The 26413-nt window shown below is 37.2% G+C and overlaps 1 protein-coding gene across 3 annotated transcripts in view; it reads right to left on the bottom strand.

Moving 5' to 3' along the window:
- Nucleotides 1–485: 485 nt before the first annotated feature.
- The window catches only part of ZMAT3 (zinc finger matrin-type 3), a 33040-nt gene continuing 7112 nt past the window's right edge, over nucleotides 486–26413 (bottom strand). For 2 of the 3 annotated variants that reach the window (XM_004756623.3, XM_013058340.2), the window contains exons 3-6: nucleotides 13646–13765; nucleotides 11174–11340; nucleotides 10956–11056; nucleotides 486–7877 (exon numbers count right to left, since the gene is read on the bottom strand). In XM_004756623.3, the coding sequence (XP_004756680.2) occupies nucleotides 7666–7877; nucleotides 10956–11056; nucleotides 11174–11340; nucleotides 13646–13765 (600 nt within the window). In that variant the 3' untranslated portion in view covers nucleotides 486–7665. The remainder of the gene's footprint in view (nucleotides 7878–10955; nucleotides 11057–11173; nucleotides 11341–13645; nucleotides 13766–26413) is intronic. The other variant, XM_004756624.3, reaches the window with a different exon arrangement.

Raw genomic sequence — 26413 nt, forward strand, 5'->3', positions numbered from 1 at the left:
TCATGTCCTGTAAAATGAGCATTTAAATTCAAAAGCACATTGCACTGAGTAAACCATAATTCTTAAATGACCATAACCCAGTAATATATTGTACATATAAGTACAAATAAGAGTATTTTTATATGTGAAACACCAAAAAGATGAATGGGTAGATGGCTTTTCATGTGTTTATTTTCAGAAGCAGTGATTATGGTCCTGCTAAACCCAAAACGTCTCAGAATTTGAAAGGAAGGTAAATTTTAAATGTATCCATAAAATAGAGAAACCTCTCCAGTCTCAGGCTAACTCCTGTGACGTAGGGAAGAAGTAGTGTGAGCAGTTTGGTCAAGTCTACTGCAAGCCCAGGAGTTGACAATACTCTGCACAAATTCAAGAAGTCCATGGCAGATCACGTACAGCCACTGACTGTGGGCATTGAAAATAACACATCATTGCAGACAGTGTATCTTTTTCCCCCAAGATCTCCAACTCAGAACCAAACAATGTGCAGACAAGACTCAGAAACTGTTTTATTAAATTGAACACAAAATACCTGTTACAATAATGTCAAGCTTTTATCAGAAATCAGTACATAAGTGAGGATACACAGCCAAAATGAGCCATCAACATAAGCAGTGTAAATTTTAAATAACTTTTGGGTTTCTATTTTCAATATGCTGAAGAAAATAAAACCAAAAAAAGCAATTTCAATCTCACAATTCACAGTTGATTGGTTTTAATCCCATGACACTTTTGCCACTTTATTGCCCCAGAATGCAAACAGATTTCCAAAGTGGGTGACTGACACTTAGCCCCAACAATACACACAGATGTTAAACCCCTGTATGACATTTAGAAAAGATTTTAGGAAACAACCCCAATTTCATACAGTTCTGGCTGGCGGTTTTTAGCTATATCCTTTACCAGATATTTTTCTAGTGAAATAGCAAAAGCGGTTTTAAAAATTTGCCATGCCATTAAATGAAGGGTTCTAAAGTCTCCCTTGTTTTTTTTTTTTTAAGTGACTTTATTCTCTAATTTAAAACAATAACTACACTAAAATGCAACCTTAACAGTGAAAGCAAAATCAGTTTTGCTTCTGGATCTAGAGCATACATCCAAGAGAGGCAACTCATTGCCCTAGCAGATACATGGAATGCTTCAGAGCAGAATCTGACATGCTCTAGTAAGGCATCTCAAAGCAGACACACCATACCTAAATTAAATTATTACAGTCAGCCGAGGATACCACAAGGTGAACACCAACTAACACAGAATCAACATGAATTCTTACAAAATGATACACTGATTTACAAAACCACAGAAAGGTGCTCAAGTACCAAAAGAAGGCAAAACAATGACCAGCCACTCTAAAAGAGTTTTGTTCCCGTAAATGCCAGATTTGCAGAGTAGAAATAAACTTTATATGTGCTTTGCCCTAGAATATCACTCATCCTGACATATGGGGTTACTTTTCCTTAAAAAAATATATCATGTAGAGAATATACATTGAATCAGTGATATAGAACATTTATTTTCACTAGTGAGGGGGTCACTTAAGCACTTAACTAGAAAAAGAGTAATCATGAAGGTTATTTAAATCGAAAAGAAATCTGATAAAACCTGCATTATTAGTTGGTATTAACAGTGAAGTGAGGTTTTTAGCAATTACATTGGCTTAATGAGAAGCATGACCATAAAAAAAATCTTTAAATTCAAAGAATCGTGAAATGCCCAAAAATGAAAGTTTAGTTAGTAAAAAATCATACTTTCATTTTAAGGTCCCCAAAGGAATGTTTCGTTATCTTGGAAGCCATGATGCTTATCATACAAGCACAAGAATATGCATCAGGAACAGTGAAGTTTCAATTCTGACTTATCCATTGAATCTTCATTACCTGGAGCAAGTCACTTAAATTCTTCAGATTTTGCCCACAAAAAATTGGCATAAAAATAAAGGCATATGTCAAAAAAATTTTTTTCTAAACAGTACTAGAGTAAAGCTAAAGATGGTTACTAAGGCTCACAATTTCAACAACTCATTGTACAGTACAATCATTTTCGATCCTGCTAATTATGGCTAGAGGAAGCATGAGCAATGACAATACTCAGGGAATTCAAAGGCTTTAGATAAGTTAATGGTTTTGACTTTCACAACTGTGAAATCTGTTCTTCTCCAGTTGTCTAAAACAGCTAATCATCTATGGGTTTGACTCTCTCCACCTCTTTATGTTCTGATAGAGCAGGTGAAAGTAATGACAGAGATGTGGTTTCATGGAGAAAAGCAGCAATAGAATGAAATGAGGTAAAAGGTGATTTAATAAACCCCAATCCGTAATTTACAGTTATTTTAAAGAGGCTGCATAGTTCAGCAAAAATACATTACAGAAGAGGGATAAAGAAAAAATTCTTATGGAACTTTAAAAGGTGTGACAACTAAGCATTTAAAATGACCAACACCAGAGAACTTGAGGTTGGAAAGGAGTGGTTTTCCTCCACGCTAAGCACATATAAAAACAGAAACCAGAAGGCTAAAGTCCACAAGAGAAAACAATGTATGTTATTTGGTTCCAGTTATCAACTTCATACACTGCTTTTTAAAAGATAGCAATATTCAAACAGATAATAAACCCTAGTTAATGACACCTATGCTGAAGTGTTTAAGGGAGAATATGGTCTGAAATTTATGCTGAAATATAGATTTTTTTAAACCTCCATGGGTGGATGGATAGAGGGACAGACAGACAGGTGGTAATTCAAGCCTAGTAAAGTGTTAATGGCCTAATTTACTGGTGATATACTGTAAAAATCTTTTAACTTCAATGTATGTTTAAAATTTTTCATAATAAAATACTGAGGAAAATTTTACTATTTCTACAATAAAGTTAATTTATCAGTGTGTTTTAAAGACTCAGGCAATTTAGAATTGTAATTAACTGAAGGGAGAATTTTTGCTTAAGGCCTCAAACCCAATTTCTGAAGACCCTTTCTTTAACATAGAGATGAACTAACACAATTGGTAAATATTGTGAACAAGACACTCTCTTCTTCACACACCTCATTTGCAAGTAATTCTCTTCTCTCTATAGAATAGACAAGTTTTGAAAAGAGCACTGGAATAAAGGTTTTCCAAACATCAGTGTAAATCAAGCCCTTCCAATCCACCACACTACTACTCATTAAATATAAATGCAACATAGATCAAGGTGAAGAATAATCTATGACTACTGTCAGCCTGGGACAACTGGATTTATTTTCAGGGTGTGTGGTTCCTTATCAACAATGTTAACAGTTTTACTCAGTATCAAACTGAAATCTCATTAAGCCAAAAATAAATAAATATATAAAATGCAGAATACAGAATTCACACAGACCTTCGCTATTCCAAGCTTCTGTTTAATGAACTGTGATTAACGGCAATAATTCATCATCTCTTCTCTCTGCGAAATGCTAAAACATGCTAAAGGCACTCATATTCTGGGCTTAATGGAGACAGGGTCACATGGGACCATAAGCCAGTATTTACTTTTTGGTAGCTACCCAGAATGGGAGTTTACAAATGACCATCCCATTCACACTGGGAAGAAAAAGTCAAACACCTATCAGTAGAAACTTCATATGAGAAACTATTTACACAGCTATTTGTCCACTCAGAAAGACTGCTAGTAACTATGATGATAGAGGTCTACAAAGAAAAACCCCCCCAAAACAAAAGCAACAACAAAACACTATTATGTATGAAACTCCTGAATAGTAATTTGGCTGGTTAAAAAAAAAAAAATAATAGTTGTTAAGGTGGAGTATTTTTTAAGCATTTGTTCAAAAGCCTACATTAAACTTTTGTCTCTATTGACAAAATATTTCTATTTCTAAAGAAATTCTATTGTCTTATATATGCCTCACCAAGTTCTTTAGAGAGCACTTTCAGTCTACATTCCAATATTAAGGAAACAAAACAAGTTCCAAATACACCATCCCTAGGTCTCTCTGTAGAGGATACCATGCCCAAAATTACATGTCTCCCCTGACCAGCAAGACTTGTATTACACAGGTCACTGGACAGTCCTCAAACTGTCATTGTTCAGGGTCCCATCCAATTCAGGAGTGAAGGAATCATAAATCCCACTGCTAATCCTTAGAATCTATCTACAGAGGAAGATTAAAGCAAATATATGTTTCATGTTTATTTATAAACATGAAACATGTATTTTCCCATTCCCCTCATTGAAAGTGTAGACAAGCAGCTATAAACAAGCATATCAATTCTGTAAAATAAGGTGGAAGGAAGATCTCATGCTTGCCTTCAGCTGTGTTAAGTCAGAGGAACATAAGGATGGTCTCAGGCAGCCATGATTCTTCATTCAATCTCAGAGTTTCAAAAAATCTTAAATGGTTTTCTAAGTTTACCAACTCATTAGGAGGGGAAATAATGAAGAAGAGTTGGAGAAGGAACTTTTTCTAAATGAATGGTATAAAATATTTATCTTGCAGAATTCGGTGCAATAAGAGACAAGCAGACAAATGTAATAAAAAAACATGCACATATTTACAGGTTGTAGTACATGATATACAAAGACAAGACCAACAAAGTATTTTCTGTTCAGTGTGGAGCCAAAAGGATTTACATGGCACACTTTGTTTTGTAGCTAACTTTTTGAAAAAAACACTTCAAAGGCATAGGCAGTCCAATCTTTTAATTGGAACATGGAATTTTTCCTTTACAACTTCTTGCCCTCAATATCTTAAGAAGAGTTTCTAATTGTTATCTTCTAACATTGACTTCGAATGACAACTTACAGAAAGATACTCACAAAGAGACTTTGATGCTACGAGTTCTTCTTGCAGATGATTACTGAAATCTACTGACTCAACTAAAGGTCTTCCGCTGTTTAGGCCTCTGTCCGTCCTTGTATACAGCATATACAAAGATACTAACATGACTCTTGAGCAGCACAGGGTGCAGATTCTAGAGCACATTACAAAGCAGGACTGGACTTCACAAAAGGAAACCAACAGAGATCACGTATCACTGACTGTGGTAGTAACAACGGCCTTCTTTGACAGGGAAAAAACACTGACTAATAGGAATGCATGGAGATGAGAAATTGTACCATGCAGAGATATATTTATTTAGGTATTTCCTTTTTGACAACTTCTGTCACCTTTGCTTCACCTATGGAGCACAGGAGAATGTTGAAAGGTAACAACCCCAAAACAATCCAAAGTCATAGAGATCTGTGATTTTCTCTTTTTTTGGATGTGTAGGTAACCTCTATAAATGATCATGGAAGTTATCGACTTCCTACAGTTTGGAAATTAAGGAGCAAACCGAGTTATTGTAGGCAATATGGTATCTAAAGTGTCATATAAAACAAACACATAGCTCTTCTTTAGTGCAAAGAAATAGAGCAAGTAAGAAATAACACTATAAATCTAACTTTTTTCTTTAAAGAAAATGCATTTATGCATTCATAACATCCATTAAGGGCACTGGGAGACTGGAAACCTGAATATGCAAGGCCAGGAAAGACATCAAGGCCTTTAAGTCCACTGCTTTTTGTATATATGTAATGAAATTATTAAGCGGGGGGAGTGGAGAAAATCCTTCAATTTTATTTGCAAAGGAAAAACTGAAAGTGGATAGATGCCACTGTAAATTCTTATCCACGATCTTCTACTATTACCTGAAATAAGGATCCAAGGAAATCTTCTCGATGGTATTACATAAATATATATGTATGTGTATATATATGTACTTATATACACATACATATATGTATGTATGTCTATATGTACACAGACATACAGAGAAAGGGAGGAAAATAAGGTTTTTAAATAATTAAAGAACTAAGTGGCCAGCACTGTAATATTAAATTCTACCCAAAAATTATACTTAGCAGCAATATGAGTAACCTACTGACCAATAAAATAAGTTCTAAATTGGCCTAATCAATTGTATAAAAGGATTATTATATTCAGAGTCACAGGTCTAGATAGAATCTCAATAATGTTATTTCATTCTCCTGTTTCTGGGAGGGAAAAAAAATGTACTAAACAATTCTATTTTTCAAAAAACCACCACTTCAACAGAAGAACAAGTTGATAATTGTACCAGTGGTTATCCCAAAACTGAATTTTAAATACAGATCTACATTGCTCAAAAATTGTTCATAAGGATTAAAGGCAAGGAATGATGATTGTAATTTCCTTCTCCCCATCTCTTTGCCTATAGAATTCTCAAGGAAAAATAGGAGTTTTATTTTTAATTACTAATTAAAGCAATCAAATGTGAATTGACCATAGTGCAAAGATACTGCTCATTATAAACTTCCTGGTGAATGTGGCCTTTCAAAAAAAGTATGGATGAGCACCAGTCTTATCCATGTAAATACAGTAAGTAGATAAAATACAACTAATTAAAGTTCATAGAGTACTCCATTAGTTTATCTAGCCATACACTAGAGCTTCTTATTTTAAAAACCAAAATCAAATAATAATACTGTTAAAATGATCAGATACCAAAGTAATCCATAATGTATTTCCACAACCTTTAAGGAAGCTGAATTACAAAGAACCAAAGTTCATGTATTTTACTACTGGATATTATGAAACTAAAATTTGGTTAACTTTTTTTTAACCCTCTCTATCTATAAAATAATAAGGTAGTAGTATTTTTCAGGGTAGCCAACCAACTGGTAAGACAGGAAAGAACATAAGTAAACCATAAGGATCAGCTTGTCGAAAAAGTCTCCCAAAACAAATATCAAGAGATCTGAACTCAACAATCGAGATTGTCATATAAGTAGGTTATTATCAGTGAATAACTCTAAATTGAAAAATTAAACACATCTTTACATTTCTCAAAACCATCTGAAAAATATTTTTTTAAAAAATAGCATATCTATCTTAAATGCATTGAATATTGGAACAGGGGGCTTGGAAAACCCACAAAATAGTGGGGCATGAAAATGAGCTCATTAAACAAGCAAATTCAACGGAGGTGGGGTGGGGGAAGGGGGAAGGAAGGAAGAAGATGGCATTTAAATGTGTAAAATCCACCAGTGGAAACGAAATTTCACAGTTGGGAAGTCGACAAGCACACTGGAAGTGTATAAATCCAAGAAAATCTATACTCAATCAAGAATGGGAAGACAAGGGGAAAACATGTCCTGGGAAAGACCCTAATCCGGTTTATATTCATATATCCTACTGGCAAGGCATTGTGTTGAGGTGGTTCCAAAGAAACCTTGGGAAACCAGAATCTCTGCTTACCTGTTTTTACCATTATCTGAAGTAAGAACTCAATAAAATTCTTTACTTAACAGTACGTAAAACTAAAACTGCAAAAGAAGGTGAAATTTTTAAATTTTTAAATAGTTAAAGCTCTAAGTGATCAGGCTACTAGTTGACCAGAACTCAGTCAAGATAAAAAGTTATTTCTCGTGGGGTAGGTAGGTCACATGCTCTAAGTAGCTCAACACAACTGACCTGAAAATGCATCATGACCTAAGAAGCATATTCTTTTCCTTCCCCAAACTTGATAGCTCATGGTACACCACTGCAGGTTACACGTATTAACATTAAGCAGAGGAATATACTCAGATCAAAAGGACCACAAAAGCAGGGCATGTTGACAGAAGGCAAACAACAGGCAGGAAAAGCTGCTCTATCTGAATACAACAACCACTATACATATCCCAGATTCTCCATCTCATTTCTGTACCGCTGTTCAGACACCTTGCTTTTATGTTGCTTGCTCTCTAAATGCTGCCGGAACTCCATCTCCTCACCAGCCCCAACATTACACATGGAGCAGTAAAACTGGCCACTTGGGGTAACACACATGGCCAGATCACGTGGAATTCTCTGCCGAGAGCGGGGATTGAAGTAAGGACCTGCTAAAGCAAGAGATAAAAATGGATTCACTTCAAAATATTCACTACATAAATGATGACAGTCATTAATTATAACTAATGTATTTTAGGTTTGGGGGTATTGTTTGTTTGTTTTTACTGAAGCATAGTTGACATACACTGTCATTAGTTTACAGTGTATGACGTAGAGACTGCACCACTCTATACATTATGCTATGCTCACCACAGGTGTAGTCCAGCTGTCACCATGCAACACTATTATAGTTCCACCAACTATATTCCCTATGCTGTATCATTTATCCCCTGACTTATTCACTCCATAACTGGAAGCCTGTATCTCCCATTCCCCTTCACTATTTTGCCAAAGCCACCTGCCCCTCACCTAGGGTTCTCTGTATTTACTTAGCACAATACCCTTGAGGTCCATCCATGTTGTTGCAAATAGCAAGATCTCATTCATTTTTATGACTGAATAACATTTCATCGTGTGTGTGTGTGTACACATGCACACACCACATCTTTATCCATTCACCTATCAAGGGACCTGGGGTGCTTCCATTTCTTGGCTATTGTAAATAACACTGAAATGAACACAGGAGTGCATATATCTTTTCAAAACAGTGTTTTTGTTTTCTTTTGGTAAATAAATACCCAGTTATACAACTGAATTCTTAAGTTGGACCACTGCTTATTAGTTTTCTGCTTTCTTTTCTACTATAATAAATATTTAAGACTTTTCTCAAAATATTATTTTCACTGTATCCTACAAAATTTAATATATTTTTATTACTGTTTGATTTTTTTTTAAGATTTTATTTATTTATTTGACAGAGAGAGACCACAAGTAGGCAGAGAGGCAGGCAGAGAGAGAGAGGAGGAAGCAGGCTCCCCGCTGAGCAGAGAGCCCGATGCGGGACTCGATCCCAGGACCCTGAGATCATGACCTGAGCTGAAGGCAGCGGCGTAACCCACTGAGCCACCCAGGCGCCCTATTACTGTTTGATTTTAAGAATTTTAAATTTCCAGGCACCTGGGTGGCTCAGTTGATTAAGAATAAGAATCTGCCTTGGGCTCAGGCTCAAGTTAAGATCCCAGGGACTACGGATCAAAGTCCCAAAGAGCCTCCAGCTTCATGTTCAGCAGGGAGTCTGCCTCTTCATCTCTCTCTGCCCCTCTCCCACTGCTCACACACAGTGCTCTCTCCCGATCACTCTCAAATACAGAACATCTTTTTTTTTAAAGAATTCTTAATTTCCAGTATGATTTCTTCTTTGATCCAGAGTTATTTAGAAGTGTTTAAACATTTCCAAACATTTTGTAGGGTTTTTTAAATATATTTTTTGTTATTGATCCCTCATTTAATTGTACTCTGCCCAGAAAACAGTCCAAACTGCCCTCTGTCCTAAGGTTTATTTTACCTAATATTAATGCAGTTATCTCAGCTTCCTTCAGTTCAGCTGAATTTTTTATTTTATTTATTTTCTCTTTATTTTTTATTTTTCTTATTTTCTTTCTTAAATATTTTTAGTTTATATTCAATTAACATAGAGAGTATTATTAGTTTCAGAGGTAGAGGTCAGTGAATCATCAGTCTTATGTGACACCCAGTGCTCATTACACCTCAGCTGAACTTTTTTTTCTTAAAGATTTTATTTATTTATTTGACAGAGAAAGAGAGAGCATAAGCAGTAGGGAGCAGAGACAGAGGGAGTAGCAGACTCCCTGCTGAGCAATGAGCCTAATGTGGGACTCCATCCCATGAACCCTGGGATCATGATTTGAGCCTAAGGCAGATGCTGAATCAACTAAGTCACCCAGGTGACTCTCAGTTGAATTTTTTTTTTTAGATTTATTTATTTATCTGACAGAGAGAGAGCATACAAGTATGCAGAGCAGCAGGCAGAGGGAGAGGGAGAAGAAGACTCCCCGCTGAGCAGGGAGCCTAATGCGGGACTCAATCCCAGGACCCTGGGATCATGACCTGAGCCGAAGGCAGCCGTTTAACTGACTGAGCCACCCAGGTGCCTCTCTCAGCTGTACTTTTTAATCCAATCTTATAGTCTTTGTCTTTTAACTGGGACTTCAGTAAATTTATACTTACTATAATCACTGATGTATGTTTCAACTTTTATTAATCATAGTACATTATGCTTTCTCTATGTCCCTTTTTCTATGTTTATCTTGCCTTTCCAATGAATGTTTTTGTTTTTCATTTGGCCTACTGTTCTCATGAGTTACCTCTCCTAGTATATGTGTACATTGGAAGCTGTGATGGGGGAGGATAAAGGACTATTCAGTCCAACTCGCCTTCCTGGAGATAATCAGAAAATGCAGAAAACATTCCTATAATGCAGCAGTTCTGAACTGCAGGTGTATATGAGAATCACTGAGGAAGTATTTCTAAAACACTCATATGTCTGGGTCCCACTCCAAATTTACTGACTAAATATCTCTAAGTCATGGTTCAGGCATTGTATTTTGTAAAAACTCCCCCAAGTTTAAAGCCACTGCTCAATCTTTTTTATTTTCCCCAACAAATGGAGATTTAACAGGTCACAACTTTAAACCAAATAGCCCATTTTTATAACGCATTTTACATTTCTCGGCTGGCAAACACCAGAAGCGGTATAAAGGGACTACAATCAAAGATCTTAAAACAGGGGTGCCTGGGTGGCTCAGTGGGTTAAAGCCTTTGCCTTCAGCTCAGGTCATGATCCCAGGGTCCTGGGATCGAGCCCCGAATCGAGCCCCGCATCGAGCCCCACATCGGGCTCTCTGCTCAGCAGGGAGCCTGCTTCCCTTCCTCTCTCTCTCTCTCTCTCTCTCTCTGCCTGCCTCTCTGCCTATTTGTGATCTCTGTCTGTCAAATAAATAAATAAAAATAAAGTCTTGGGGAAAAAAGACCTTAAAATATAAACTATAATTTAAAATCAAAATAAATAATAAACTACACAGAAAATAAATAAATAAAGACCTGAAATAAATACCAGATTGAAAAGCCACTAGACAAATGAACAATTAGCTAACCGCAAATTCTCAGGGCTATTATCATTAAAGGAAATAAAAATAAAGAAGACCACTTCCAGAATGTAGCCAAGGTACCTGAATTATTCTGTACTGTATACATATTCCTCCTATTAGGCATCATCTTATACTCATTCCCTTCTTTCCGGGTCCGCCGCTGACCAGCCTCTGAGGACTCCCTGGAGAAAAGAAATTTGAAAAGTGTGAGACTTCTAAACAAGGATCCCTTTCAACTCTTCTTCTCTAAAGACAGTCTTTCACAACACTTTGGCCTGAGAGAAAATGGCAATACCTACGAGAATGAGTTACTCTGAGCTTCCGCCAGCCGCAGCCTCTTGGCGTGATTCTTCCCTTGATAGTGAGCCTGAGCCACAGCCGGAGAACTAAAGGAGGCATCACAAAGCTTACAGTAATCATTCTCCGTGGCCAGGATCACTCTGCCTCCAGGCTTAAAGGAGCCCATCTGACATCAAAGACACAAGAGACAAAGTTAAAAAAAATGTGGAGCTTATGCCCTCCTTCCCCTCAAAGTTCCTAAGAGGTGAAAGATAACCGAAGGTTATGGTATGATCACAAGCACTCAGCTTTATAAGGAGAGAATGTAATTCATTCCAGAAAAACAACAACAACAAAGAAAAAAGGCTGGGAGATAATCATGGTTTTGTATTACAATCACCTTTGTACCAAACCTATTAATGGCTTGTTGCTATCTCCATGGAGAAATTTTTTAAAAGAAGCATGGAAGATTCAGGGCAGTATAGGAAAACCCTAAAATGACATTACCAGAAAGATAAAGTCCTTCCAGAATCCATCAACGAGCATTTAATGAATGCCTACTGTTTATAGGGCTTGCTACCTAATGCAGAAGGGATAACAGATGTATATTTACAAATGAGCCTCTGTCCCCCACAAAGTCTACAAATTAGCTATGGATATAATATAAGTAGGAAAAAATAACCAGCAGATACAGGCAACCGTATTCAGGCTGAGAAACGAGTTCAGAGAAACCTAACACACTGCCTGGAAGATAGTACGTACTCAATAAATACTATTGGGTAAACAAAAAAAGACAAACTAGACTTGGGCTAGAGGAGATAAAATACATAATAAAGAGTCTGGAAGCATATCCTGTCAGGACCAGCTAAAGGAAACTGCACGGTTTCACCAGGATGGGAAGATTTTCTGGGGGACAGAAGAGCAGTCTCCAAAAATCACAAAGGGCTATGGTAGGAAAGAAGGCTCTGGAGGTTCCCTCAAGGAGGGGAGCAAGCTGAAAACTGTCCCAACCTGGGAGTGGCTGTCCTGTCCAGAGCAAGAATCAGGGCCCTGAAAACTTCTAAGCCTGAAGATCCGTCTGGGTATTTTTCTCTTCTTTGATTCTGTTTTTATCCTCTCCCATTTACCCCACAAATTCGTGAGGATGGAGGAAAAGCTGGTATTGCCATCCATGTTTTAAAGACTGGAAAACTGACATTAGGGAAGGTAAAATTACACCATGGCGGTTAGGAGCAGAGGTCCAAGGTCGAAAGAAATTCTTGTTCTACCACTTCACAAAACACATACCACCATGGACAAGTTACTTGGCTTCTCTGAGCTCCTAATAAACTTCCAGGTGAGACAAATGCTGCTAGCCCATGAATTATACTCAGAGTAGTCAAGTCAATACCTCTTAAGTTCTTGGAAGCATGAAATGAAGTTTAGGGCCCAGGACTAGATTTCATGCCCATTTTCCATGGGCATGAAATTTAAGGATGCATCAAAAAACTCAATAATCAAGATAAAATAATATGTTAATGGAACACTTATATAAATCAAACCTAATATAAGAAATCCTAAACAAAATATCAAAATTTTGAATAAAGACAGGACCAGTCACAGTGCCATGCCAAGCTATACTGCAGCCTGAGGCAAAAGAAAAATCAGTAATACTTACCCAGCTTTAAGTTTCTGACATTTTGTTTACCACTGATTTTTTCGAATTAATTTGAAATGTTAAAGTAGTACATTAAAGTATTTATCCTCACTACTGTTTTGGCTCCTCTCAAATTAGTGCCTCAGTCAAGGGCATCCCTCACCTCACCTTAGTCCCAGCCCTGAACAAAGAAATGTAAGAAAGTGCTTCGCAGAGTGGCTCGCATAGTAAATACTTGATCAGCGCTATTATTATTGATGACTATGTATTGTTCTATGGACAAAAACAGATTAAGGAATACAATCCATATTTCAGAGGCTATTGAAGTACAGCATTATCTTGCCTAAAACATCTGCTTTATCTACCAGTAAAAGGAATGTGAATCTCAAGTGTGTGTCATTATATTAAAGTCCAGAAAAAGTTTATACAGGTTCTCTCCATAGTGTGAAGAAAGGGGCAATCTCAAAAAACTGACCTTGCTAAAAGGCAAATTACAAAGTAAATGGGATTAACTACAATAAAGAAATAAATATTGAAAACCTCTCTCTTTTCATTCAGGGCAGAGCCTAGACATTCAGGGTCATTTAACCCAGAATTCTAAGACATGCCAAGAAAAAGGCATATGTAACAATATTTCTTTCTTCATTTCATGCATCACAACCAAAGCCAATGAGAAGTCTCAAGGTCATGGATGTTGGCATGCTTTAAAAAACACTGCACTACAGATTGAGGAGTTAAAAGTGTCAAGTAGAACCTTGCAGGAGTATTTGCCCAACTGTACCTTGACGGGCCTCTGGATGAGCATCCGGGAGCATGTGTGCAGAGGGTAACTCCCACCCTGATATATGTGTCTCACCTGCGGAGGGACAGGAGCAGCTGGAGTAGCCACAGGTTCCACCACATTGCTCATTCTGGCAGGAGGAGGACAGCTGTTGGCTGCATAGTAATTTCGGAGTTTCTTACCATGATTTTTACCCTAGAACCAAAGTGAAATGAGTAGTCACCAAGAAAAAATGTGTCAACTAGAGTTCATGTATTCATTAAAAAAATAAATAAATAAGATTTTTTTTAAAGATTTTATTTATTTATTTGACAGAGAGAGATCACAAGTAGGCAGAGAGGCAAGGCAGAGAGAGAGGAGGAAGCAGACTTCCCATGGAGCAGAGAGCCTGATGTGGGGCTCAATCCCAGAACCCTGGGATCATGACCTGAGCCGAAGGCAGAGGCTTTAACCCACTGAGCCATCCAGGTGCCCTAAAAATAATAGTAATAGAAAAAATGGGAAAAAATAAAAAACCCAAGCAATATTAACTACATTTTATTCTTAAAGATATATGCAACACCGGGGCAAAGAGCCCACTAGATCTTAAAGTAAAAGAGTCTACACTTCAGTTCTAACAGAAGTGAAAGATTTATCTGGGAAAGATAAGAGAACAAACCCCAAAGAAATTAATTTCCTATATATTTCTGGAAAAGTATCACATTTTCCAGTGATCTACTTCCTCCTCCAACTTGTCATTCATATGCCACTGCCTAAATACAAATTTTATTACACTGTGATCTAATCTATTTTATAAGTCAGTAATGAAATGGATAATCCAATTCTTTTTATAAAAATAGCACTTACAGAGTATCTTTTTACTTGCAAAGGGCTCTCGTGTGCATTAGCTCATTTGCTGCTGACAAAAATTCCTGTAAAAGGAATTTGTTAATATTACCCACGTATGACAGCTGAGGAGCTGCGATCCACAGAGTGTAGAGGACTTGAGCGGGCACCTTCCTTCAGCTGGGCTAGGTAATGGACCCAGAGCTTCAGCAGGCCCTCTGAATCCAAAGCAAGACCTTTGACTACTTCAGGATGATTTCAGGAGGCACTGTGAACCACTGTTAAGATGCATTCACCTCTCCAGCATGTTTTGTTTAAGTAGTTAGCCACATTATTATATTCCTTGAACTGACGGAAATTTGACAGAAGGGCCAGTGGTCTGAAAGCATTCCAAATGAGGGTGAAACAATGTGTTACTCTTCAGACTGCACTGTAAACTTCAAACCTGTAGGCCAACAGTCTTTCACCATCTACTAGGCAAACAGTCTTTCACCATCTACTATATGCTAAGCCCTAGAAATAAAAAGGGCTAGCACACGCTCAACAGGAGAAGACAGATATGTAAGCAATTAAAGTAAGGAGATGAGTTCTACCTTCTGACCACTGGAATGTCCTACAGGTGCTCTTGCTGTGGTCACAGTGACCTCCAGGGAGTCAAATCCAGGGGTACATCCATGGCTTCACCCTGTTCTAAATCTGGTCAGCACAACACCATGAATACTCCTTTCTGTTGTCTCCTAGGATGCCCTCCTTACCCACCACTTATTCTCTCAATGCTGCAACATCAAAGTTCCAGCCTTGGCCCTCTTCTCCATCGACAATATTTTCCCCTGTCTCATAGCTTTAAAATATAATCTTGACAAGTTAGTAGCTCCCAAATTATCTGTCTTCACCTCTGTTATGGACTGAATGACTATGTCCCACCAAAATTTATATGTGGACATCTAACCCCAATGTGATGTATGTGGAGGTGGGGCCTTTGGGAGGTGATTAGGTCATGAGGGTAATCCGTGCCCTTGTATAAAGAAGGCAAAAGCTCCCTCTCTCTCATTCTGCCATGCGAGGATCCAAGGAGAAGTTGGCCGTCTACAGTGTGGAAGAGGACCTCACTGGAACCCAACCATGCTATTGCTCTGATCTCAGACTTTAGGCCTCCAGAATTATGAGAAATAAAACTTATTCTAGCTCCAGGTCCTTTGTACTTGCTGTCCCTTTTGCCTAGAAGGTTCTTCTTGCAGATCTCTGCTTGGCTGGCTCCTTTTTTCCTTTCAGATCTTAACTCAAATGGCATTTCTCTGAATCTGAAGTGTCCCACCATCTTCCCACCCTCTGCACAACATGCTCTCCATCACACAGGTTTATCCTACTGCGACTTAGAACAATCTAAAATGATACTGTCTGTTTACTTGTTTCTCTTCTGTACTCTCTGGAATATAGACTGCTAAAAATAAGGATCTGTCTTATTTACTCTTCTACTCCTGATGTCTAGAACAGTTTCTAGCATACAGTAAGATTTGTTGAATAAATGAATCAAGTATTATAAAAGAGATAATGAATAAACTGCCAGGAGAATAGAAAGAAGAAATGTCTTACTTCTGCCTAAATGTGTCAGAGAAGGATTTACTGAAAAGGAGAAAATCAAGTCATCTTTTAAAATGAGCAAAAGTTTACCAGGCAGGTAAGGAATAAGGGGAAAGAAAACTGAACAGAAAAAATACTATGATCAAAAGCCCAGCATGTAATGTTAAGAAGCCACAAGGAGAGATGATCTTCTGGATCCTCTGGAGAAGAGTAGGAGTTGAGATACTTAGGGAACTTAATGGTGAAACAGATCTTGGACTTCAGGAGCCTCTGAAGGACTTTAAGCAAAGTAGTTATATGATTGGATTGCATTTGATAAAAATCAACCAGGGATTAGCATGGGGGATAAATCAGAGTAAATCAAAGCTGGAGCTGGGTAGAAAGAAGACAACTAAGGACAAAGCCTTAGGATAATATAATATAAAGAATGAAGATCCAGAAAACGAGACTGAGAATGTTTGGCCTATCGAAGTGAAAACCAGATACATGGGAGTATTATGGAAGCCTAGAACAAGGTTTCAAAAGAACAATCTAGGGGTGCCTGGGTGGGCCTTCAGCTCGGGTCATGGTCTCAGGGTCCTGGGATTGAGTCCTGAGTTGGGCTCTCTGCTCTGCAGGGAGCCTGCTTCCTCCTCTTTCTCTGTCTGCCTGCCTCTCTGCCTACTTGTGATCTCTCTGTGTTAAATAAATAAACAAAATATTTTAAAAAAAGAAGAAGAATCTAGTTAGATATATTATGACCCAGAAACTATACTTCTAGGTATTACCAAACAGAAACTCACATACAAGGAGATATCTGTAAGAATGTTCGTAGGAGGACTATTAGTTAGTTATAATGAAAAGGAAAAATAATTGAAGTGTCAGGGCATCTCAGTCAGTTAGGAGTCCAATTCGTTTTGTTTTGTTTTTTTTTAACTTACTGGTTATTTATTTTACATAATGTTATAATAAACACTGGCAAAATGGCCTGGAAGTATTTAGAAATTTTTTTAAAAGATTTTATTTATTTGAGAGAGAATGAATGAGAGAGAGCATGAGAGAGGAGAAGGTCAGAGGGAGAAGCAGACTGCCCAAGGAGCTGGGAGCCCGATGCGGGACTCGATCCTGGAAGTCCAGGATCATGACCTGAGCCGAAGGCAATTGCTCAACCAACTGAGCCACCCAGGCACTCTGGAAGTATTTAATATATACACGTCATTGGTAAAACTATAAGGAAAAGCAGGAACATTATAAGGCAAAGAAATTTCCACAGTAGGTGAGCTATTTTTTGTTTTGGGGGGGAATTGTTTTAGGATCTGATGAGACTTTATTTCAGCAATTGACAAGAGAATTTGGTTATTTCCTTGAGAGACATTTTCAAATGATGATTGACACCATGATACCAGGGCACATCAGGTTTAGGAATTTCATACAAATATACTCTAAAGAAGATTTAGTATCACTTCTTATTTCACAATGCTTCCCATGAAATTTAACATATACGAAAAGTCACACGGTGGTAAAATACTTGGCTCTTTTAATAGCAGAGACTCAGTTCCTTAAGTAATCAAAGATCTGATAAAAACACAGAATCTTTGTTTCATAGGCAGCTTACATTAAAAATAAAGGAAAGCCTTTGTTTACACTTTCTTTTTTTATTTTTTTTCAGCATTCCAAGATTCATTGTTTATGCACCACACTCAGTGCTCCATGCAATATGTGTCCTCCTTAGTACCCACCACCAGGCTCACCCATCCCCCGGCCCCCATCGTCTCCAAAATCCTGTTTGTTTCCCATAGTCCACAGTATCTCATGCTTCGTCTCCCGCTCTGGTTTACCCCAATTCACTTTTCCTTTCCTTCTCCTAATGTCCTCCACATTATTCCTTATGCTCCACAAGCAAGTGAAACCATATGATAACTGACTTTCTCTGCTTGACTTATTTCACTCAGCATAATCTCTAGCCCCATCCATGTTGATATAAAAGTTGGGTGTTCATCCTTTCTGATGGCTGCATAATATTCATTGTATACATAGGAGTCCAACTCTTGATTTCAGCTCAGATCATGATCTCAGGGTCATGGGATCAAGCCCTGCTCTGTAGGGAGTATGCTTCCCTCTCTCTCTAAATATATTTAAAATATATTTTAATAAATATATTAAATAAATAACAAAATGCTGAATGAAAAGAACAAGTTGAAAAAGAAGATATGTGAGAATAATTTTTTTAATATGGGAGTTAAAAACATGAAAACCACTACATAGTACATAGGAAAACACATATGTAGCAAAAGTACAAAAGAAGTAATGGAACAATATCAATTCAGTATAGTAGCTACATCTGGGAGTACTGGAGAGGACACAATTGGGAAGAGACGCTTGGGGGCTTCAGCTGAATGGATAGTTTTCACTCTTTCAGCTAGATGGCAATATACATGTTCATTATATTATTTCATACTTTTTTATGTCTGAAGTATTTTATAATAATTTAAAACTAACCAAAAAAAACGGAGTTGTTCACCAGGTCAAACGCTACTGAGGTGTTAGTAACATCAGGACAGAGAAGTAATGCTGGGATTTAAAAATGAGAGGTCAAGAGTAACTTTGTTAGAACCATTTCAGTAGATTAAAATGTCACTCAGAGTGGCTTGGGGAGACAATGGGAGATGTGAAAAAGTAGAAAGAACCGTATAGGCAACTATTCAGAAGAGTTCTATGACAGGCAGCAGAGAGATAGGGTTGAGAGTTAGAAGGGGGAAATAATCAATGGAAGATTGGACGTAAAGATGGGTTTTACTTGGGCTCAACTGCATGACCAAAGAACAGATGGTGCAGACACTAAAGCATGTCCCTGAAAAAGCAGAAGGTCAGGTACACATTACTGCAGGAAGAGTCAACTTTAGAGAGTATCAAGTATTTTATTTCCAAGGCAGTATTCATAGTTTTCAAGCCAATATTACATCTATAAGATACAATAATAATGGCAACTAACAATTTTTGAGCACTTATATGACAGGCAGTGTTCTAAATAAATATTCGTGATATCTCTTTTATGTAGGTGTTATTATCCCCAATTTACATATGAGGAAACTAAACTCGGATAGTTAAAAACTTGCTCAAGAGTTTTCAGCTAGCTCAGCAACAGGTGCCTGGATTAGTGTGTCCCCATCTGCCCTCATTAAACAATACAGAATAGTAAGAAAAACAAATAAAATACAGAGAAGCCATGCCCTCCACAGAACCAGAAGCCACAGAAGGCCCAGACTTCAAAATAACCATAAGTAAAAAAGGGAAAAACATCAAATCCCAGTGCATAATCGCTCATTCTCACAAAAATAAAACAATATGAAGGAAAATTTTAAAGGGTCAGAGAGGAAGCAATGGAAATGGGAAACAGATAAAGAAGAAATACTTCATGTCAAACCACAGTCCCTAAAGACAAAAACAAAACAAGAAAACAGAACTAATATTTGAAACTGTAATCCAAGAAAACTGTCCAAAGGTAAGAAAGACCTGAATCCACATACTGAAAAGCCACACCAAGTATCTGGGAAAATTAATCTAAAACAATCAGATCTAAAGTATATCTTTTAAAAGGTATGACATTTCAAGCTCTCCAGGCAAAAGATCAAATAACTTACAAATGTGTAAGAATTAGAATGTCATCCATAATATGTAAAACAAGGCAGTAGTTGAGAAGTATTTTTTCTTAAACTTAACAAAAGTGTGAACTAAGGCTTAATGTACAGGCAACTATCCCTGTATCAAGAATCAAGACTATAGAAAAGCATTTTAAAAATAGATAGCCCTAGGAATTCAATACTCCTAAGTCCTGCTTGAGGAATCTTTTGGAGCTTTGTTCAACCAAGAAATGACTGGGAAAACTTCAGCGAAAAGGCTGATGGTGAGTATTTTCATGGATATAATTGTAGATCAAAGACTGAATTAAAGGTGGAGATGAGGGTGAAAGATTAATGTTCAAATATTACACGTTATGACACAATGGAAATAATGCAACAAAAAAGAGACAGAAAAAGGGGTGCCTGGGTGGCTCAATGGGTTAAGCCTCTTGCCCTCAGCTCAGGTCATGATCTCAGGGTCCTGGTATCAAGCCCCGCATCAGGCTCTCTGCTTAGTAGTTGGCCTTCCTCCCCCTCCCCCTCTGCCTGCTTCTCTGCCTCTTGTGATCTTTCTCTGTCAAATAAATAAATAAAAGAGAGAGAGAGAGAAAGGAAGAAGAAGGTAGAATAAGTTCATTGATTCTGCAATACACAATTTAGCTGGGATATCATTAAAAACTGACAAACCCAGATAATAACACATTAAATAACTGAACAGGGTAGTAAAATCATTTAAAAATGTGTAAAGGGATCCCCGGGTGGCTCCATCGTTAACTATCTGACACTGAGATCACGACATGAGATTGAACCCCTCATCAGACTCTGCACTGAACATAGAGCCTGCTTAAGATGCGCTCTCCCTCTACTCCTCCCACTCCCACTCACTCACTCTCTCTTTCAAAAAATAAAAGTAGGGGAGCCTGGGTGGCTCAGCGGGTTAAAGCCTCTGCCTTCGGCTTGGGTCATGATCCCAGGGTCATGGGATCAAGCCCCACGTAGGGCTCTCTGCTCCACGGGGAGTCTGCTTCCTTCTCTCTGCCTGCCTTTCTGCCTACTTGTGATTTCTGTCAAATAAATAAATAAAATCTTTTAAAAAATAAAAATAAAAGTAAAAAATGAAAATATATGAGGACTACAAGCAATGGTAGAGTGTGACACTTTTCTACATGTACATTTTTGTACTGTTCTGACTTTTATAATTATGTTAACATTTCATAAACTTAGAATAAGAATCAAAGTCAACAAGGATAGGGAAGGATCAAAAATGAAATATAAACAGAAGCAAACAAATCTAACTATATAGAAAAATGAATAACATAACCATACTGAATGGGGAGGGGAGGGAAAAAAACTATTCACATGGTCTTTAAGTAACTTCTCCATGATACTTATTAAACACAAGAAGACAAATAGTAAAGAAAAACTCTACAAAACAAGAACCTTAGCAGGCAACAACTCTGTAACCTAAGTAACTTTGTAAAACAGTATTTTGACAATGTATCACCGTAAACACAAAAGTAACAATTCACAAATGTTATCCCCTGGTTAGTAGGTTTGTTTTTCATGGGCATATAGCTTATCAAACTCCAAACTATATATACTGAGAGAGAAAGAAAGTGTGTGTGTGTGTGTGTGTGTGTGTGTGTGTGTGTTTTGTGGTTAATGAAAGCCTAGGCTTTTCCCCATTGAAGAAAGGAGTGAAAAATTAAGAAAAGATGGAAGGTTAGAATGTACACTGTTGTGTTGTATTGAAATTAGAAGTATCAGCCTGAACTCAGTTTTCAACTTTACGTGCATATAGATAAATATAAATGTATATACATAGGTAAATATTACTAGCTCTGTCACTGAGAAGATGTAGAAACAATATATCCCAGTAGTGAAAAGCACACCCTGCACTCAGATTTTGGTTTCTAAATACCATTTTCCAATAAAAGAAACCTGGCTCCTTGAAGAAATGGCTGGCTTGGGGAAAATACAAGAAAATCCTGGAATCTTTTGTATTCAGGAATTAAGGAAGTACGACAAATATTACAGGGTCATGTCAAAAGGACACAACCACAACCTGAAGGGGCACACACTGGTCAAATCTGGAAAAAATAAAAAGCAGGATACATAATGATAGTAAGAGATTACATCCCAGAATAAATAAGAATCCATAATCCATGGTGATTGAATGAATGAATGAATTAAGAAAGCAAGAATTTCTTCTTTAAAATAAAATTCCAAGCAATACATGTAAAAAAAAAATAGTTAAAACAGAAAACCACCATTTGGCAAACACCATAGTAATAATCGCTATAGGAAAGTATCATCAATGAATGCTAAAATTAATGAATGAAAACACTGTAAGAAATAAAATATTCAGAGTCTCAAAGTATCTCCCCACATGATACTTATTAAACACAAGAAGAAAAACAGTAACTTTACAAAGAAGAAGCCTGGCAGAATACCATCTTAAACAGTGACCAAAGTAATAGTACCAGTGATACAAAATATTCACATCTTTCCTAATATGATGCACTGGAAAAGACACAACCTCACTTTTGTGATATTCTTGCCCCCAAAGCCACATAACCTGAATGCAATCATGAGAAAACATCAATCAAACTCAAACTGGGATATTCTACAAAACAATTCTTCAAAAACTGCAAGACTGTAAAAAGCAAAGAAAAACTAAACCTGTCTAAATTAAAGGAGATAAAACAACCACATGCAAAATTTCATCCTGGATCAGACCCTGAAACCAGAAAAAAAGGACACCATTAGATAACTGGTGAAATGTAGTCTGTAGATTAGATATTATGGTTATCAGAGTTAATTTTCTGATTTGTATATTGTAGGACAGTTATGTAAATATTAACATTTGGGGAATCTGGATGAAGTACATGCAGGAATTTTTTGGACTGCTTTTGGAACTGGTTTGTAAGTTAAGTGTTATTCAAACAGAAAAGTTAATAAAATAAAATAAAACTTGCCCAAAGCCATGAGTAAATGGCAGAGCTGGGGCCAATCTCATTCCAGAGCCCATACTACCATGCTCCACTGCACCCTCAGAAAACTCAACAGTATTAAACACCATCTCAGATACCAGGAACTGTTCTAAATATCTTATACACACTAAGGTGCAGTATCATTAGTATCATCAACAAATTCCTCTTCATGAGACACAGAGAAGTTAGGAAATATTTCTTCCAGTGATACACATCTAGTAAGTTACAAGACTACAATTTAAAGACTAGTCTGACCCCAAAGTCCATGATTTCATGTTCTTAACTAATAGCCTATAAAAACAGAAGCTAGTAAAGGGACAATAAGAAATCAAAAGGATGGGACGCCTGGGTGGCTCAGTTGGTTAAGCAGCTGCCTTCAGCTCAGGTTAAGATCCCAGCATCCTGGGATCGAGTCCCACATCGGGCTCCTTGCTCGGCAGGGAGTCTGCTTCTCCCTCTGCCTCTGCCTGCCATTCTGTCTGCCTGTGTTCACACTCTCTCTCTCTCTGACAAATAAATAAAAAAAAAAAAAAAAAAAAGAAAAGAAATCAAAAGGCCCTTGGGTGCCTGGATGGCTCGGTTGGTTAAGCAACTGCCTTCAGCTCAGGTCATGACCCCGGAGTCCTGAAATCGAGTCCCGTATCAGGCTCCCAGCTCCATAGGGAGTCTGCTTTTCCCTCTGCCCTTCTCCCCTTTCATGCTCTCTCTCAAATAAATAAATAAATCTTTAAAAAAAAAAAAAAGAAATCAAAAGGCCCGTAAAAATTAAGGACATAAATGTCAAAATTATTAAAATTCAATATAGGTTTAGAATTCAAGAATACCTCTTATGGTATAAAAGAAGGAATAAAGTAAAGATAAAAGAAAGGAGAGATAAGCAATATAAAGAATCAATCCAGCTAGTGCAGGCTAGTGCTAATAGAATGACCAGGAAAAGAGATAGAGAAGAATATTATCAAGGAAACAATATCAAAGAAAATTCCCCAGAGCTCAAGAGAAACAGGAATATGTAAACGGAAAAGAACTTCTAGTGCTGACCAAGACAAATGAAGAAAAGATGCACAACTAAACACATCCATCATTGTAAAATTTCAGATACGAAGGATCAAAAGGAGAGCCTAAGAGCTTCCAGGAGGAAAAAAGCCCAAAATTAAAGTAGGTCACCCACAAAAGAATAACAACCAGAGTAAGATTTCTCCTCAGAAATACTAGATTAGGGGCGCCTGGGTGGCTCAGTGGTTTAAGCCTCTACCTTCGGCTCAGGTCATGATCTCAGGGTCCTGGGATCAAGCCCCATATCGGGCTCTCTGCTCAGCAGGGAGCTTTCTTCCCCCACCTCCTCTGTCTGCCTCTCTGCCTGCTTGTGATCTCTGTCTATCAAATAAATAATTAAATAAAATCTTTTAAAAAAAAAAGAAATACTAGATTAAAAATAAATAAATAAATAAAAACAAAAAAACAAACACACCCGTGTACACCCAATTAAGTACGGCCTTTAACATTCTTAGGAAAAGTAACTTTCAACCAGAAAATGAATGGTTACCTATGAAGCCATAATACACACATTTTTAGACACACAAGAGCTCAGGAAAAAATTTATGTCTTATTACTCTCTCACTTTATTTTAAAGACAGAGACCTATTATAATATATATTTATATTTATTCTTTCTTCCTTCAAATAATGTGAAGATGTACTCCAACAAAACAAGATTGAAAAATAGAAAGCATGCATATTTAGAAAATTGTAGCCCAAGCCAGAGGGCAATGAAGAAAAATCCAAATTTGACAGCTGTGTAGCAAGCCCAGGGAGCAATCAGTTGCATATGGAACAGGAAGATGGGGGGCGGATCTAGGATAAAGCAGGAATTCCACAATGGAAAGTATGAGAGTTTGGAGAGGGAAATGGGGTTATGATAAAGATACATTATAGGAGAGAAAGAAGGAAAAAGAAAAGCAAATGAAAACTCTAGGATATACAATAAACTACACAATGAAATCAAGATCCAGTTATAAAACAACTAGTCCAAATTAGAACAGGAAATCAGTGGGTTTAATGAAGATTAATGAAAAGGACTGTAAGCAATTAAAAGAATGATTCAGAAGTTAGTAGTTGTTTTTTACAAATGCATAAGGTTCTTCTCCCTGTTTTTAAAGTTTCAATAACTCAAGAAAAACAAAAGGTTATTTCTAAGTTACAACCCACATATGTCACAAACTAAAAAGGACGTGATTTTGAGTAACTGGTGGCATTCAAGAAAGGGTCATCCATTTGAACATTCCTCTTGAGTAGCATGGGATCGTGACTTTGGAAACAGAGAAGAAAACAGCTCTTCAAAGAATAATATCTCCCTAGTTATAGCAATGTAAATGCTGAATGTCAATTTCCAACAATTAGAATCATCCTACAAATAGAGCATTGTAAACCTAATTTATTATTGAATAAACAAAAACTCGATCAACCTTAACAGTGCCAAAGTAAAACTATAGCCAAGGCAAGATGAGAAGTGGAAGAGAGAATGGAGAAGAAAAGGTGGGGATGGAGGCGGAAGGGAGCACAGGTGGTTACTGCTTTTCATTATATGCCCTTTGTTCCCCAGGCGTTGTTTTGAGTTAAAATTTTGTTCAATGTTTTGAGGAACTGCTACCAGTGGCAAATGTTACAAAAGGTCAAGTGAGAAAAAGCTAAATTTGCCTGGTAAGGTCATAAGTGACCATGGAGAGGACCCTTTCAGTAGAATATCGTAATGAAACCAGAATGCAGGGGTGGGCTGGGGAACAGACGGGACATGAAGACCAGGAGAGGACAATTATATCTGTCAGAACTCTAAGGAGAGGAGAAAAGTTGCCAAGCAGAGGGATTAAAAGCAAAGAAAAAGCTGTTGTTGCTATTTTTATTTACAAAGAAAAACTTAAGTAGGTTTTTAATTTGATTGAGGTAAAGAAGTGATGACAGGTGATGAAAACCAGGGCTAGGGTGAGGAATCAGCCTGTCAGAAGAAGAGATATGTACTCTTTGGAAGAAGAAATGAGGTAACGGTACTGGGATGGGAAGGCAGAGAGCTGGTGAGACACAACTTTCAGCAGTTATCAAGGAAAACATCTGTCCCCTAATGAAGTGCCATTTGACTATTCTCAGTCCATTGCAAGTTCATTTGGAAAACAACCAGGTGGGAGGATTTTGAAAACATAAAATTAGCTGAGATTAGAGTTGCTAATCATGCCATCCAAACCTGAGTGACCAATGTTAAAATATAAGTGCTAAAATCAGTATTCTAAATTTTGGGATAACATCAACTGCATTCTCATAACTCTAGAACTACTTTTTTTAACCTGCATTCTGTCTCACTTTCAAATTAATCTAATTAATATGGCACATTACTATTCGGCTGCTAAATATTAAAAACAGAAACCTATATTTATGACAAACTTTAGAAATGTACTTTGAGTATCTGAGTAGTTATTTTTCAAATGGACGTGCAAATTAGCAGATACATGGGTTGACATTATTTTACACTGTGGATGCCCTAGCAAAATTTATCCATTTTTCTGTTTGTTTTATTTCTGTTAAACCTTCCACCCAAAGTAGTTCTTCCTCTGGGCATGTATGGTGCTAACACAGTGTTGTGTTACTCCATGCCAGGCTTGCCCTAAGTAACTGGAAGCCTGCAGACAGATTTTAATAAAATGAAGGCGTGTTTTTTTTCTTTCAAAGCTTTTATTTTAAGATAAAACTAAATCCATAAATTTGAGACTGTAAAAATATGCAATATCATTAAAAATAAAACAACAATGCAGGGTATTCTGAAGCCGACTGACTGGGTGACAAGTCCTGGGAATAAAACTA

Source organism: Mustela putorius, unplaced genomic scaffold, assembly GCF_011764305.1.
Source record: "Mustela putorius furo isolate JIRA1106 unplaced genomic scaffold, ASM1176430v1.1 tig00003834_pilon_pilon_pilon, whole genome shotgun sequence".
NCBI lineage: Eukaryota > Metazoa > Chordata > Mammalia > Carnivora > Mustelidae > Mustela > Mustela putorius.